The sequence below is a fragment of the Typopeltis vanoorti genome, chromosome 23 (assembly GCF_054136105.1).
Source record: "Typopeltis vanoorti isolate ZY-2024b chromosome 23, IOZ_Tvanoo_1.0, whole genome shotgun sequence".
Classification (NCBI taxonomy): domain Eukaryota; kingdom Metazoa; phylum Arthropoda; class Arachnida; order Uropygi; family Thelyphonidae; genus Typopeltis; species Typopeltis vanoorti.
In genome coordinates this window covers 48,466,550-48,483,641 of record NC_143571.1, presented here as the reverse complement: position 1 = coordinate 48,483,641, position 17,092 = coordinate 48,466,550, and the positions used below count along the sequence as shown (strand labels likewise).

General features: G+C 34.0%; 1 protein-coding gene across 1 annotated transcript in view; it reads left to right on the top strand.

Annotated features, from left to right (window-relative positions):
• Cdc16 (cell division cycle protein 16) overlaps nucleotides 1-17,092 on the top strand; it is a 141,420-nt gene that overhangs the window by 14,618 nt on the left and 109,710 nt on the right. The window contains exon 3 of the mRNA XM_090412526.1: nucleotides 12,864-12,961. Within this exon, the coding sequence (XP_090268652.1) occupies nucleotides 12,864-12,961 (98 nt within the window). The remainder of the gene's footprint in view (nucleotides 1-12,863; nucleotides 12,962-17,092) is intronic.

Here is a 17,092-nt window from a genome sequence, read left to right as displayed (position 1 = left end):
ATCAAAAACTGGAGACCACAGATATGAGAGTTCCAAGAAAGATTAGAGGAATGAACAGATGGCATCAGTGACAGAATCGTATTAAAAATGATATTATGAAGGAACTTTGCATTGTTAGTGTTTAGGAATATGAGCAATGCTTAAGTGATATAGACACTTAAAGAGAATGGGAGAGAAAAAAATTAGCAAAATAAGTGTTTCTTTTTTTTTTTTTTTATCTCACTTTGTAAATGTTCATATATACTTTGGAATATGATATATTAAAAATCCTATTAATTAAAAAAGTTCTTTCACATAATTCTTTTAATGTTAATGTAATAATATGCATATTTTATCACATGCTGTATATCTCAACATGTGAGTGTAGTCAGTCTCACCACAGATTTTCCACTGAAAAATATTAAAAGTTGTATGTTATACCAACTCTTCTACTATTTTACACTTAGAAATGCTCACCTCTTGTGTTAAACTGACCTGTCAATAATGAGTTGGGTGGGGCTAGTAGGCCACTGAGTTAGATACTTTGTCCAAGTGGGCCGTGGCCATTAGAGTTTGAGAATCATAAATTTTATTTCTCTGTTCCCTGCATTTAAGATCAGTCCTACGCATCATTAAATGATGCATGGGACTACATTTTTATTAATGTTATATATTTCAAAAACAATTGTTGTTAGATCTCTTAAAATGTTTATCTTCCTGACAGAGCTCTTAGTTAATTACAGTGAAACATCTAGAGGTTTTATTTCTTACTATAATAAATCTATCTGTAAAATCCTGCAAATATTGTCTTAGGAATTTTTATGTTCTAAAACAATGTTAAATTATGGTACTACACTGATCAGTGGTTTTAAACTGTTTTTCTACAACACTGGTGTTTCGTAAATAACTTTCAGGTGTGTTGTGCAAGCATTTCAAAAAATATTCAAAATTTTACAGTAAATAAGCATTTTATTATAACACTCATGGGTAAAAGTTTGAGAATACAGCAAGGTTAATTAGCTTAGTTTTGCCTTTCTAATTTCTTTTATCTCAATTCATTTCACTAGTCAAATTAATACCCTGCATTTTAATCTAATTGACAAGCATTTTTAATGGTATTAAAACACCAAACAAAATAAATTATAAAAGGATGTTTATTAACTGGTTTATATTTCATTATATTTCAAACCAGCATCTTCAGTGCAATATAACATTAATTTTACACATGACACTGATAAGTGAAACAATTCAAATTGTAACAGACACAAGATCTAAGGTCCTAATTTGATACTCTAATGTTGATTAAAAGAAGTATTACAGTTGAGTAGGAGTTGATCTAAAATAAGTCTCTCAAATTTTTGGCAGATTAATGCTCCATACTTGTTGAGGTTATGAGAATGCTTCATAGTCATCAGTGACTCAAAAAAATAGTCTTTCTGACCTGTAATGACGTCTATATAGCACATTTTCCCCCCATCTAATTCTGTGTGAAAGGATGTCCAAAGCATAGTCTGCCAGACCTGACTTACCATAATAATGGGAGTGAATGTATTTCTTATGTTATCCAGGGCAGATGTTCCTGTCTATCCATAATAGGCTAAGTCACAGAGGGAACTTTATACACTCTAAGACAGCAGTCCTTAACCATTTTACTGGGCCTCACCTCAGTGAACTTCAATTTACATTCTTGTACTCCCTTGAAAAATGTGTTTTTTATTTGTTAGAAAAGAAAATTTATTGCAAAACAATTTATTGAAAAATACATATACATATATGTATCAACATAAAATCAAAATAACATATCAATTTTTAGTGACTAATTTGTTATTGCTTTTTCATAATAATATTTTGAAGGCAAGGTTCCTTTTTCGAAAGGGCTGCGCGCACATCTTCATTTGCATTCAAGTGATTTCGGGTTTTTGTTTTATGTGCAAAAGTGATGAAAATCCTATTTCACAAAGATAGGTGGTAGCAAATGGTAAAGTGTCTACAACGCTGCCTTTGCCAGTTGTGGAAATGGTTCTGAATACACTAGAATTGTTCTAAATCCAATTTTCAAATTCCATTTGAATACATGCACTGGCTCGCATTTCAATATGATCATCTTTTATTAAATTATTATTAAATATATTTAATTAATTCTATAAATTATCATTTATAGAATTAAGGTAAAAAAGAAATGGATCCAGTATCCACCTCTGCTCTTTGCCAATATCTCCCATGGAAAAATATTCATTAAAAGAATCAATTGTTGCAAATGTATTACAATTTCAGGTAAAATTGTGATGTTTTTCATTTTCCAGAACAATTTCATTAAGCAAGGGAAAGTTTGCAGAATTACCATTTTCAATTCGACGTATCCAAATTTTTAGTTTTTCAATAAAAGAGGGTGCTTAAGGGTCAAAGCTGTATAACTGAGAGGAGACCTCCACATAGCCTTTAAAGGAATGCGGAGAACCGACCAGGGCTTCTGACCTAATGTCCAATCCTCACCTTCTCGTGGTGCACCCTGTTGGGTATCTACTTTTATACTGAACGAACGAGGATGGGCTGGCAATTTGGGATTTAGCCGACCAAATTGTATTCTTATTGGTTAAACCAAAATAAAAAATGATGGTACAACATGACAAAATTTCATGCCGGCTGGGGCGTCGCCCGGTTAAACAAGGCCCCCGTTGTTTTCGCCAGGGAACCAGGGCTAACAGCGAAAAGTCAGCTACTGGAACAAATCTGAAAACAAACCCCAACTCAACATCACCAGAGTTAAAGATCGGTACTATCAACGTAAGAAGCCTGAATGGCAAAGAAATGTAGCTAGCTGAGGAATTAGATAAGTACCAGATCGACATAATAGGGGTGACTGAAACAAAAAAGACCAAAACTGGTGAGATCTTTCTGAGCAATAAATACAAAATGTTATATTCAGGCAATAACAATCAAGGAAAAGAAGGAGTAGCCATAGTATTCAACACAAAATACGAGGCTAATCTTCTTGAATGGCAGTCAGTCTCAAGTAGAGTAATGTGGGCAAATATGAGAATGGGGAACTGGACAATGAGACTTATTTGTGCCTATGGTCCCACAGAAGGTTCTACTAAGGTAGAAGTGGAGGAATTTTTTGAGGCTTTAGAAAAAGCAACTGACACAATGAAAAATGAAAAGTTGGTCCTTGTTGGGGATCTAAATAGTAGAGTAGGAAATGATTGTGAGACATACAAAAATATTTTGGGAAAATTTGGAGAAAAGAGCAAAGCTAATAATAATGGCAAATATCTGTTGGATTTCTGCTCAGGACATGGACTGGTTATTACTAACACCATGTTCCAACATAAAAATGTGCACAAATTCACATGGAGAGAAGAGGCTAGGAATAAGAAAAGTCTCATTGACTATGTTATTGTTGATAGTGATGTTTTCTCCCTGGTGCAGGACACCAGAGTGTACAGAGGATTTGAAATTGTAAGTGATCACTATTTAGTCTTGAGCAGGATAAAATTGAATTTCATATTGAAAAGAATAACATGTAAGAAAGTTTTAAAGCGAATAAAAGTTGAGCAGCTCTCAGATGTAAACTGTAGACTAAAATACAGAAATATTATTGAAAAGAAAATGAAAGAGTTTGAGAACAGGAATCAAACCTTGGAGATTCAGTGGCAAACTCTGAAGGAAACATTGATTGATTCTGCCAGAGAGGCATGTGGTGAGGTTGTGTGCAAAGATAAAAAAATCAGAACTCCCTGGTGGACACAGGAAGTTAAAGAGGCAGTGAAGGAAAAGAAGAAAGCATATCAAAAGTTCCTGGCAAATAAGTCAGCTTTTACTCTTACAGAATACAGAGACAAATGTAAGAAAGCTAAACAGTGTGTAAAACTAGCTAAACAAAAGTCATGGGAGGACTTTGGCAAGAATATAGAAAATAAATATCAAGAAGGTGGCAAAATATTCTGGAGGTTGTTGAAGAAGCTTAGGAATGGAGGAAAGAGTGCTGTAAAAGGAATTAGAGATGATAAAGGTGAAATGAAAACAGGAGAAAAAGATATCCTTGAAGTATGGAGTAATTACTTTGAAAAACTGCTAAATGAAACAAGCAGTGATGACAGCACAGTGATAAAAAACACTGACCAGGCATGCAGTCAGGAATACATATCCATACTTGAAGTAGAAAAAGCCATCAAAGGCTTGAAATGTGGAAAGGCAGCAGGAGTAGATGATATTCGACCAGAAATGTTGAAGTATGGTGGTATAAGAGTCTTACAGTGGCTGCACTGCATAGTTCAGAAAGCCTGGACAGAGGGACGAATTCCCGATGATTGGAGTAGAGCTCTCATAGTACCCATATATAAAAAGGGAAATAAAACTGAATGTGAGAATTACAGAGGTATTTCCCTACTGAGTGTTCCTGGCAAGATCTATGCAAGTATACTTGAGAAACGGTTGAGAAGAATTGTGGAAGAAAAGCTTGGTGAAGAACAAGCTGGATTCAGGCCAAATAGAGGCTGCCAGGATCAGATCTTCACTTTACGACAAATAGTCGAGAAAGCATGGAAATATAACAAAGATCTGTATTTAAGTTTTGTCGATTTGGAAAAGGCATATGACAAGGTGCCAAGAGAGAAGCTATTCAATACGCTGCAGTTATATGGTGTCAATGGGGCATTATATCAAGCAATACTTAGTCTTTATTTGAGTTGTGAGTCAGCAGTTAGAATTGAAGGAAGTACAGGAAGATGGTTTAATGTTAAATCTGGTGTGAGACAAGGATGTACATTATCCCCTCTGTTATTCATTATCTATATGGATCACATTATGAAGGAAAGTGGTATTAAACATGATATCAAAATTGGAGATGTTAATGTCAGCTCTTTGCTTTATGCGGATGATGTTATACTTGTAAATAAATCCGCTACAATTCTGCAAGATTCTCTGACTAACTTGAATAGCTGTTGTAATAGATATGGTATGAAGGTCAGCAATAAAAAGACAAAGACAATGAAAATAGGCAGAATCATTGAAAATGTCAACTGTGTTGTGAATGGAGAACCTGTGGAACAAGTAAAACATTTCAGCTACTTAGGCACAATTTTTACTGAAGATGGTAAACTAAATATAGAAATAGACAACAGAATCAGCAAAGCTGGTATCGTGGGAAGTCAATTGAATAAATTCATATGGAATAAGAAAGAAATTAGTCGGAACACTAAATTAGCTGTATACAAGACTGTGTTGAAACCAATTTTAACTTATGGATCTGAGAGCTGGGTCAGAAGTAAAACACTTGACCAAAGACTAGAGACCGCAGATATGAGAGTCCTGAGAAAGATTAGAGGCGTGAACAGATGGCATCAATGGCAATATCATATTAAAAATGAGGATATTAGGAAAGAACTTGACATTGTCAGCATCCAGGAATGCGTTAGCAGAGCTAATCTCAGATGGTATGGTCACTTAAATAGAATGGGAGAGGAAAGATTAGCAAAACAAGTGTTCTCTGCCAGGTTGGCAGGAAAACGACCCAGAGGAAGACCAAGATATAGGTGGATTGATACGGTACAAAGTGCCTTAGACGATAGAAATATAAGATCTGATAATGTTGGAGTCTTGACAAGTAACAGACTGATTTGGAGGAAAATTGTAGATAGGAAGTTAGTAATGATGTAATTTTTTCATGTAGTGCTGTCATATCCTGTACACCTTTAGGGTACATGGCAGGAATTTGATTGATGATGATGATGATAAAAGCAAATAATTTTTCACTAGATGTTATTATGTTCTTACTATTCCCTTGCATTGATATATTTAATCATTTAGGTGAGCGAAAATATCTGCTAAGTAGACCAATCGAATTACTGCATCTCTTCTTTCAAAGTCTTGAACTAAAATTACAATTCTGGTTAGTAAGAAACTGTATAATCTCCTTGTGCATTTCAAAAACCCTGCTAAGCATACGTCCCTTGGAGAGCCATCTTATGTCAGTATGATAAAGAAGCACACACTATAGTTAGCACCGATTTCTTTGCAAAAAGCATGAAAGATACGATGATTATGTGCTCGTCCTCAAATATAATTTACTGTGTTTACCGCTATAGCTAAATATTTTTTAAAGTTCTCTGGCAAAGTTTTTGATGTAAGTGCATGGCAGTGCGACATGCAATGTGTTATTATAACTTGCGGTACATCTTTTTTGATATCGGCAAAAAAAAAAAAAAAGGAATTTTTGCCTAACATCGCAGGTGCACCATCAGTACATATTGAGCTAATCACATCCATTGGTATTTGATGTTTCAAGAAAAAGTTTTTAATGTGATTAAAAACATCAATTCCTTTTGCCGTCAGTTCCAGTTGATCACAAAATAAAAATTCTTCCAAAATTTCCTTTTCCTTTATGTATCGCACAAATACTGATAACTCACTGCAATTATCAACGTCAGTTGATTCGTCCAATTGAGTACACACTTTCAGAGGACTTTTAATATCTTTTACTACTTGCAGTAAAATATCCTGACTGATGTCTTGAATGCGTGATTGAATCACATTGTTTGATAATGGAATCTGCTGAATTTTCTTATGTGCTTCAGAGCCTAATACAATTTTTGCAATTTCCAATATACATGGTTTCACCAATTCTTTAGCTATTGTATGAGGGCTTATTTTCTTTATGCACAGATATGCCACCTGAGAAGAAGCTTGTAGCAAAGGCTTCTGAACTACCGAGTCAAATTTTGTAATAGTACCGCTGCTATCGAGTTGTGCCTTCTTAGACTTCAGGATATTAAGTGTATGTCCTGCAGCTTTACTACCATGCTGATTGTTGAAATGTTCTAACAACTTTGACAGTTTAATATTGGAATTGGAAAATATTTTGCAACATAAAATGCATTGTGGTCTTTGAGTACTATCTTTCTCTGTTGCACAAGTAAATTCATAAGCAACATATTCATCTTTCCAGTGGTGTATTTTTGACATGGCAAGGATTACTACAAATAATAAATTAATATTTACATATTATTTAACTATGCATTTGGCTATGGTTCCTTAAGAAAATTATAAAATAACATGTAAACAAAAATGAATTTTAGTTCTTACTAAACTTTTCAAAATTCAAGAGAAAAAATTTAATCAATTGTTCTTTACTTAATGATTACTGCCGGTAAAAAAAAACGCATTAGTTTGTCACTTGATTCACTTAGTTGATGTTTGTACACAACGAAATGATGTTTCTCATGACAATGGCAAGTGTATGAGCAGCAGTACATTTGGGGATATTTTTTGAATATAGTGGTTTTTAATTTCTTAAAATGTAACAAATAAAAAATATGTATAACTTATATTTAATGGTTCTTGGTGAAATAGAATAATTCTTTATGGATTGAAAGATTGTATATCTTAAATATAATTTAGTTTGCATAACTTTTTTCCTCTTGTGGAAAAAGCAAATGTGATTTAAATAATTAGCCAATATATGCTAGGATATTTTCCAGCTTGCACCCCTAGAAATGCTTTCTTGCAACCCCAGGGGTGCATGCACCCCTGGTTAAGAAACTGTGCTCTAGGATATGCTAGACAAATGGAATTTGTCCTTAGGAGAGCAGATGAACGTTGCCAATCTGACATGGTTTTAATGTGTCGTGCAGGTTATAATTTATTAGCATTTTGGCTATCTTTTCAGATTACCTTTGGTATATTGAATAGGATAGTGGTGTTTTGTTCTTATTTTATCTATTTTGTTGGAGCTGTAGCCATTGGCCAAGAAAATATGGCAAAGAGAATTGAGTTCTCTGGAAAGGGCTGCATCATTTGAACAAATAGCCCTAGCTCTGTGTGTAAGTGTTTTTAGAATTCCATACTGTTGGGCTGGATGATGGATGTGATTGTTTATGTAGATATTTTCCTGTATCTGTTGGCTTTATATAAATGGGAAAAAAAAAATTGAACCATCTAGAAGGTGAAGGTGCGGAGGCGTAGCTAGAGGGGACGGAGGGAGCAGTCTTCCCTTGGCGGCATGAACGTTTTTGAACTTTTGCAGTTAATTCTAAAATACAGTCTCGAGAACTCAGTTCCAACTATTGTAATACTACAGTGAATTTTCCTCACAATTGCTGTAAGTGTTGCTAGTTGTGAGAGAGTTTTTCTAAATAAAATTGATTAAGAATTACCTACATTACTATGAAATAGACTTCGACAATGTCATCGATTTTGCTAACAGAAAAGCAAGAAAAATAACATTTTAGAATGTTGAAATTAAAGTTTTACTTCAAAAATAAACATAGTGTTTTAATTTATTTCCCTATACGTCATTTTGACTTTTTGTAGTATTTTGGTGTGTATTGTGAGAGGGGCAGCAAACTCAGGGACCGCCTCGGGTGGCAAAAGCTCTAGCTACACTACTGCGAAGGTGTCAAAAAAAGGCAGACAGCTTTTTATATTGTGAAGTAATAGGAAATTTTGGTGTGTTGGCTATTAAAGTAAGTTATAAAAGAATCCAAAGTGTCTTGCAAGACATTTCAGATTCTTTTGTAATTAAGTGTATTTTGAAAAATCAAAGCCAGGTTCCACTTCTTAAACCTGATAAATTAGGATTGGCTCAACATGGATCGACAAAATAGCCAGGATCTGTTGGAGCAACACAAAACTCCTATTTATATAATAGTATTTATAAATATATATTTATCCTTAATTATATGTTTTTTTTTTTTTTTAAATAATAATAATTTCCACATAAAAGATTGCTAGTATTATTCTTTAACCTGCACTGAAAATGCTTTATGAGATGCAAAATGGAATATCTGTGATGTTTTGATTAATGAGGATGCTTGTGTCAGATAACTGTAGAAGTCCCACAGGCTTTACTCAACAAGAATCATGTTAAAAATTAAGATATTTTAAACAGAACTATCATTAGCATTCAAGAATGTGTAAGCAGACTTATTTTACGGGCGTATGATCACTTAAATAGAATGGGAGAGGAAAGATTAGTAAAGCAGGTATTTCATGCCTAGATTATTGGAAGAGGTTCCAACAGAAAACAGATGATAGTTTCATGCAGTTTATATTTGGAAGATGGAAATATAGAACTAATGGTTATGAACATTAGACATATAGCAGAATACATTTTTAAAAATTGGAATAAGTAGACATATTAACAAGAAGAATTATACAACAGACAACTTATGTTTGAAGATTTAATTGTATAACATTTTCATATGGCTATCAAAGGCATTTTCTGTGTAAAAAAACAAAGCACATGCAGCAGTGTGAATGCACTAGTCATCATCATCAGTTTTCCGATATGTAACTTCAAGGTGTTCAGGCTATAATGACTGCACTACATGATTACAATTACATTATTAATAATCTCCTATCAGCAATTTTCCTCCAAATTACTCTATTACTTATCAGCATAGGACTCCAATATTGTTGTATCTAACGTTTTGTTCTTCTAAGGCACCTCTGACTAAATCAATCCATCCACCTAGACATTAGCCTTCCTTTGGGTCTTTTACCTACAGTCTTGGCATCAAACATCTGTTTTGCTTACCTTTCCTCTCCCATTTTATTTAGTGACCATACCACCTTAGATTAGCCCTGTTCACACATTCTTGAATGCAAGCAATGTCACGTTCCTATCTAACATCTTCATTTTTAATATGATTCTGGCAGTGATGTTATCTGTGGTCTCTAATCCTTGATCAAGTGCTTTATTTCTAACCCAACTCTCAGATCCATAACAAAACTGGTTTGAACACGGTCTATATACTGCTTGTTTAGCATTTTGGCTGATTTCTCTCTTACTCCATATAAATTTATTCACCTGGCTCCCCACCATACCAGCTTTGCTTATTCTATTTCCAGATTTAACTTGCCATCTTCACTAAAAACTGCCTAAACAGCTGAATGAAGTGCTTCCACTCAGAATCCAGCTGAAGGTGTTTGTTACTGCCTATTTTCATAGTTTTGATCTTTTTATTGCTGATTTTCATGCCAAACTTGTTACAGATGTTATGCAATTTAGTTAGAGAATCCTGGAGATTGCACTAGATATGTTTAGGAGTGCATCATCATCTGCATAATGCGAAGAACTAAGTTTTATATCTCCAATTCTAATATCAGGTTTAATGCTACTCAGTTTCATAATGTGATCACCATATAGATGATGAATAAGAGTGGAGATAATGTGCATTCTTGCCTTACATCAAATTACCTGATTTTACATCAAACGATCTTCCTGTATTCCCTTCAATTCTAACTGCTGACTTACAACTGAAATATAGACTATTTGTTGCCCTGTATAATGTTCTATTTACACCATATAGCTGTAATGTTTTGAAAATCTTTTACATGGTCACTTTGTTGTAATGCTTTTTTAGATCTACATAACTTGAAGTGCAGATCCATGTTTGTCATAATCCCATGATTTCTCAACTATTTGTCATAAAGTGAAAATCTGATCCTGACAACCTCTATTTGCCCTGAATCCAGCTTGTTCTTATCCCAGTTTCTCTTCTATAATTTTTCTCAGCCTCTTTTCAAGAATGCTTGCATAAATCTTACCTGTAACACTACAGAATTTCCTCTGTAATTCTCACATTCAGCTTTATTCCCATTTTTATAGATGGGAACTATACGATCTGTATTCCAAGACTGCAATACTTATACCTCCACATTTGAGCATTTCTGGTTGAATATCATCTACTCCAGCTGCCTTTCTATATTTGAAGTTTTTGATTTTCTACCTCAATTATGGATATATACTCTTGTTTGCATTTCTCTTGAGAATTTCTTCTACTATTCTGTCACTGCTTGTTTCATTTATCAAAGTAATTACTTCAGGCATCTAGGATATCCTGTCTTCAGTTTTCATGTCACCTTTTCATCTTTGATTCCTTTTACAGTATGCTTATCTCTATTTCTAAGCTTTTTCAGTAGCCTCCAGAATGTTTCCACCTTCATGATATTTACTTTCTATATTCCTACCAAAGTCTTGCCATGATTTTTGTTTAGCTACTTTCACACATAGCTTAACTCTCTTGCATTTTTCTCTGTATTCTTTTAGGGCATCTGCCAACTTATTTGCAGAACTTTCAGTATTCTTTCTTCTTTTCCAGAACTGCTTCTTTAACTTCTTGTATTTACCATGGTGTTCTTATTCTTCTATCCTTGCAGACAAGTTCACCATGTGCCTTCCTAGCTGAATCGATGTTTTCTTCATAGTTTGCAACTACGACTCCAAGGTGTGGTTCTTGTTTTCATATTGTTTCATTTTTTCCTGAATAATGTTTGTATAGTTGAGTCTACAATTACCTATAAAAGATGCTCAATTTTAATTCTTTATAAAACTTTTTAACATATACTGTTCTTTTCAATATGATATTCAGTTTTATCATACATAAAACTAAGTAATGGTCACTTCCAAATTCAGATCCTCTGTACACTCTTGTCCTGAACCAGCATGAAGATATCACTATCAACAATAACCTAGTCAGTGAGAATTTTCTTACTATGTTTTGTGCCTTCTTTCCATGTGAACTTGTGTGCATCTTTATGTTAGAGCATAGTGTTAGTAATGATTAATCCATATCCTGAGCAGAAATTCATCAGATACTTACCATTGTTATTAGCTCTGTCCTTTCCTCCAATTTTTCTCAAAACATTTCTGTATTCCTGGTGGGATTCACTTCCTGATCTGCTGTTTTGTTCTCCAGCAAGTACCCCTTTTTCAATTTTCTTTGTCAGCTGCCTATTCTACTGTTTAAAAAAAATTCCTCCACTTCTTCCTTAGGAGAACCTTCTGTGGGACCATAGACACAAATAAGTTTCATTGTCCATTTACCCATTTTAAAGTTTTCCCACATAACTAATTTAAACTGTATTGCAATCAAGAAGTTTATTTTCATGTTTTGTGTTAAATGCTGTTGTTACTCCTTTCTTTTCTTGATCATTATTGCCTGAAAATACCATCCTATACTTATTAAGATCTTGCTAAAGCAAGATCTTCCCTGTTTTGGTCTTCTTTGTCTCAGTAATGTCAATTATTTTCACATGGTATTTTTCCAATTCTTTTGCAAGCTTGATTTCCTTTCCATTAATACTCCTTATATTCATGGTTTATCTTTATCTTGCTATTTTCAGTTCTTTGAACATTGGGTTTGTTGTTCTTCTAGGTGTTGAGCTTAAGTGTGTTCCAATAACTGATTTTTCAATATGCATTAGTCACAGGAATAATTCAACCTGTTGTGCTCTCTCAAGTCCTAATGATGTTTTCTATATATATAAAACAAATTACATATACAAATATATATATATGTGTGTGTGTGAAGTAAATTTGATGGATGAAAAGGACCTGTGCATGCTTGATAGACTGCACTTTGAATGGCTTTGGAGTTAGATGTGGAGAGGATTGAGAGACAAGTGATCAAGTTCGTGACAGGTCTGTGGAATGTTCTTCTTCAATCTATCCTCATAGAGATGAGGATAGATTGAAGGTGGGTTGCAAGCTTAGCTTACAGGTGGATGAGATGGGAAATGATAGAAACTTATAAGTTACTAAAGGGATTCTATAAGATTGACACAAAAGAAAATTTTCAATACATAGGGAATAGGGGAAAAACAAGGGGTCACACTTGGAAATTATCTAAGAGTGTATTAAGTAAGGGTGTTTGTTCAGACTAGGTTCTTTACTTGGAAAGTGGCGTGGAATGGATTGCCAGAGGATTGTGAGTAACTGTAAGATGTGTGATAGATATTGTGTTAATGGATAGTCTGGGTCTCCTGTAATGAGTCTTTGACTTCATGGACTACTCATATAAATAATAATAATCCTGATAACTTTTAAACATTTTTTGAGACCTGTGAATAGTTTGCCATTATATTACGGCTTTCTCTTTCAGGAGAGACACAAGACATTTATCTGTTAGCACAGAGTTTGTTTCTTACTGGGCAGTATCACAGAGCTGCTGTTTGTATAAAAAGTCGGAATTTGCATAAGGTAAGTCATACTGAAATTTCAAGTTACTCTTTTTATGACAGTCCTACCAGTGAAAGGTTGTTCACCTAGATAATATTAATGACATATATCCAAGAACTCTACTCTACAGACCAAATATGGTACTTTTTTTAAAACACTTTTTACCTCTTATAAGCATGGTGGTATTGTATCGTCCTATCTTGCTGACTGATTCATATATGTTGGTTTATCGAACTTATCGTTATTTCCTTAAAATTACTTTTTTATTTGTTAGATGTTGATTGATACTGATCCGAATATAAAGAAATTTATATTATCCTGCGCCACTTTATATTCAGATTAGTCTATATATTCCAGAGGAATCAATCGTCAGCTAACGTTTACAATCTCACTTTTCTACAGGCCGAGGTTATTAATATCCTTCAAGGTTTCCGCAAGGTCCGATAAATTTTTATGAGCGGTGCAATGAATGAAGATCAGGCAAACAACGAATTGAATTCAATAAAACAAAACATTTAATGCAGGGTTATATAACATGTACATCCAAGTATAGCTTTCTAAACAAGATAATGCAAGTGAACAAATCCAAAGTATCTCTGAGATACAGGTAACTTTTCAGTTAGGTTTTAAGTTTAAAGCCAAAGTCTTAGATCTTATTATTCAAGAGATAAGTATTTCTATCACAACTTGTCTCTGTTCTATGAGACAAATCATATCTTCTACATATCGATTTAGTTCTAGTGCTCAAAACAGATACAACCCGTTAGTTATCAAACATTCAACTCTCAGTTCTCTGTATTCTGTCAATTTATAGAAAATAGTTCTCACAGTTAAAAGTTCCAGAATTCACAATAAATATTCTTATAGTTGGCTTTTCTAATTCACTTCTAGTCTATAAACACTTAATTGTATTACAAGGCAGTTAAGAATTCAAAGGGGGAACACTTTAGTGCTTTATTCCTGTGACTAGTTATAGTTAAATGCCACAGCTAGGGTTAAGATAAATTAGGCAGAGCTAACATTCACTTGTGTCACACTGGATATAAAAAAAGACAAGTCTTACCGGGTTATAACTTCAGCATATTGAATTTACTTAGGCACATTATCAAAATTTCTGTTAGCTGGGTTATCATGAGGAAACACAATTCAAAGAAATCTTCACTATGTTAACTGAAATATTAAACACAGAGCCACATAAGTCTTGACACATTGGATTTACATCATATACTAATTCCTTATTTTCCAGTATGTTTTGACTTCAGCTTTGAGTATTCTTCCTCTAATCATTAGGAATCTATCGTGATATCTAAATCCCATAGAGGTAGTTATTAATGCCTTTTTAATCCCGGTCCTTTCCTTGCCGAATTTTTCGCATATCTCCGCTCGCCTTTCGTTACACACCTCCGTCTTCGCTGTCCCTGAGCTTTTTCTCTTGGTTACTTTCGTTTTCCAATTTAAATGTGTTTATTCTTCCTGCCAAAATCCGGTTCTAGCCAGTTCAGCTTCCATCTACAGGTTTCTCTCCATAGCATAGCCGTTCACGTTCTAAGCACACGCTAACTAAAAACAACTCCGTTTCTCCTTTACTAGCCAATCAAATTCAATCAGAAGAATTACATAAAATCTTATCAACAGAATTCGACATATATACATTCTCTTTCAGAAATAATAAATAGGTAATAATCCGTAGTTCACATAAAATACATTTAAATATGATAAATACAAATTCTCATAGTATATATGCACAGCTTCTTATAATTTTTATACAGGAATAAATAAAATAAATTGAATGACATTTTAATACTGAGTCCTTTCAGTACTGATTACATATTCCAGATTAAATAATTAAACAATAATAAACAAACTCAAAGTAATTATATGAATAATAATTTACTAGCAAGAAATTAACATCAAATAATATTTACAAGTGTTGCTTAAGTTATGGCAGATTATGTTAAATGTGAATGAAGTATTATAATTCTCAAATATCTTCATTCACAGTTTAACAAAGGCCTACCCTTTCACTGAAAAATTTTTCACACAAGTCCCTTTTGTGGAAGATTTGAACTTTATATTTTCTTCATGAGGTCTCATACAGTGCTCAGACTCACTAAAACTCATCTTGTCATTACAATTTGTGCACTTATTTCTTTTTACTTCTCTCCTTGGATTCTTTCTGTTCCATATACAAGGAACTAATTGTTCTTTGTGCTTATTGTAAGGAAATGTCTTTTTAGAGTAAGAATCTTGTTCTCTGTCACAATAATTGAAACTTGGTTGTTTCATAACTGGTTGATTGGTTGTATTAGTGTTCCTCTTTTGATCACTCATTTCTTGCCAATTTTTTCTCTTTCCCCATACTTCCTTTATTCTTCTTCCCTCTCTCTTTCTTATTTTTCCAGTTCTGTCTTGCAAATCAGTCACCTCGGCAAAATTAACCTTAATCATTGGTTGATCTTTATGATTAACTTCTGGTTTAGGTATGGATATTAGTTGCTGTGAAGGCTTATCAGTGTCAAGTAGGGTTTCTGGCTGAGAAGGTGCAACAAATTCTGTATCACTATCCTTCACAGTTGGTTCAGTCACAGATAATTGTACCTTATTTGGAGTAATTTTTTTATTAGGTATACAAAACTTTTCCTTCTGTCTCCTTCTTCCATCATACATATAATTGCTACCTCTTCTGATATTTCTTTTCCTGTTCATTAGGGATATTTCCTTTCTAAAAAAATCGCAGGAGAACTGATACCTTTCTAAGAAATTTGTTCCTAGTATGATGTGAGAGCTTATGTTAGAGGTTGGGGGATAACAAATAAATCTTGCCAGACACTTAGTTCAAATTATGGTAGGTAGATTCTTGTACGAACCTTTTTCATAAGCTATGAAGTTTGAGTCTGAAAGAGTAGTAATTCTTACAGGTTCTCTTAGTTTGGCAACGTTCTTCCATAATTTGTGTTTAATACTTAACAAAATAGTCCTTTCTAATGGTTGAAGCATTACATCCTGTATCTAATAAAATATGACACTTAGAGTCTAGGATTTCACCTCTAATTCTCATCAATCGTTCATTAGATCTTTGGTGTTTCTAAATTCTATTATATCCTCTATGAGGTATGTGTCCAAACTTTGAATCCCAGTTTTTGTTAGAGTAATTTCTTTTGTTAAAAAAACAATTTCTAGCAAGATGTCCAACTTTATTACAACTATAACATATGGGAGGATCTCTATGTTCTTTCTCCATCTGAGGTTGAGAGAAAATGGGTATCTGTTGTTTAAGATTTTTAATCCTTGAAACAACTCACTTAAATTTGCTAAAATGGGTTGATTTTGCCTTTCCACTTCTAGTTTGATTCTTTCATCAACCTTATCTGCTGTGGGGTTTTTGTCTTCTTTAGTTCTTTCAGTGATTGCTGACAATTGTCATATCACTTCATTTAGACTATCCATAATTGGTTGTGGGGTGCTTAAGGGCCAAAGCTGTATAACTGAGAGGAGACGTCCACATAGCCTTTAAAGGAATGCGGAGAGCCGACCAGTGCTTCTGACCTGATGTCCAATCCTCACCTTCTCGTGATGCATCCTGTTGGGTATCTACTTGGATACTGAACGAATGAGGATGGGCTGGCAATTTGGGATTTAGCCGACCAAATTGTATTCTTATTGGTAACCAAAATAAAAAATGATGGTACAACATGACAAAATTTCATGTCGACTTGGGCTGCGCCCGGTTAAATAAGACCTGTTGTTTTCACCAGGGAACCAGGGAAAACAGCAAAAAGTCAGCTACTGAAACAAATCTGAAAATACACCCCAACTCAACATCACTAGAATTAAAGATCGGTACTATCAACATAAGAAGTTTGAATGGCAAAGAAATGGAGCTAGCTGAGGAATTAGATAAGTACCAGATTGACATTATAGGGGTGACTGAAACAAAAAAGACAAAAACTGGTGAGATCTTTCTGAGCAATAAATACAAAATGTTATATAATGACAATGACAATCAAGGAAAAGAAGGCATAGCCATAGTATACAACACAAAATACGAGGCTAATCTTCTTGAATGTGGTCAGTCTCAAGTAGAGTAATGTGGGCAAATATGAGAATGGGGAACTGGACAATGAGACTTATTTGTGCCTATGGTCCCACAGA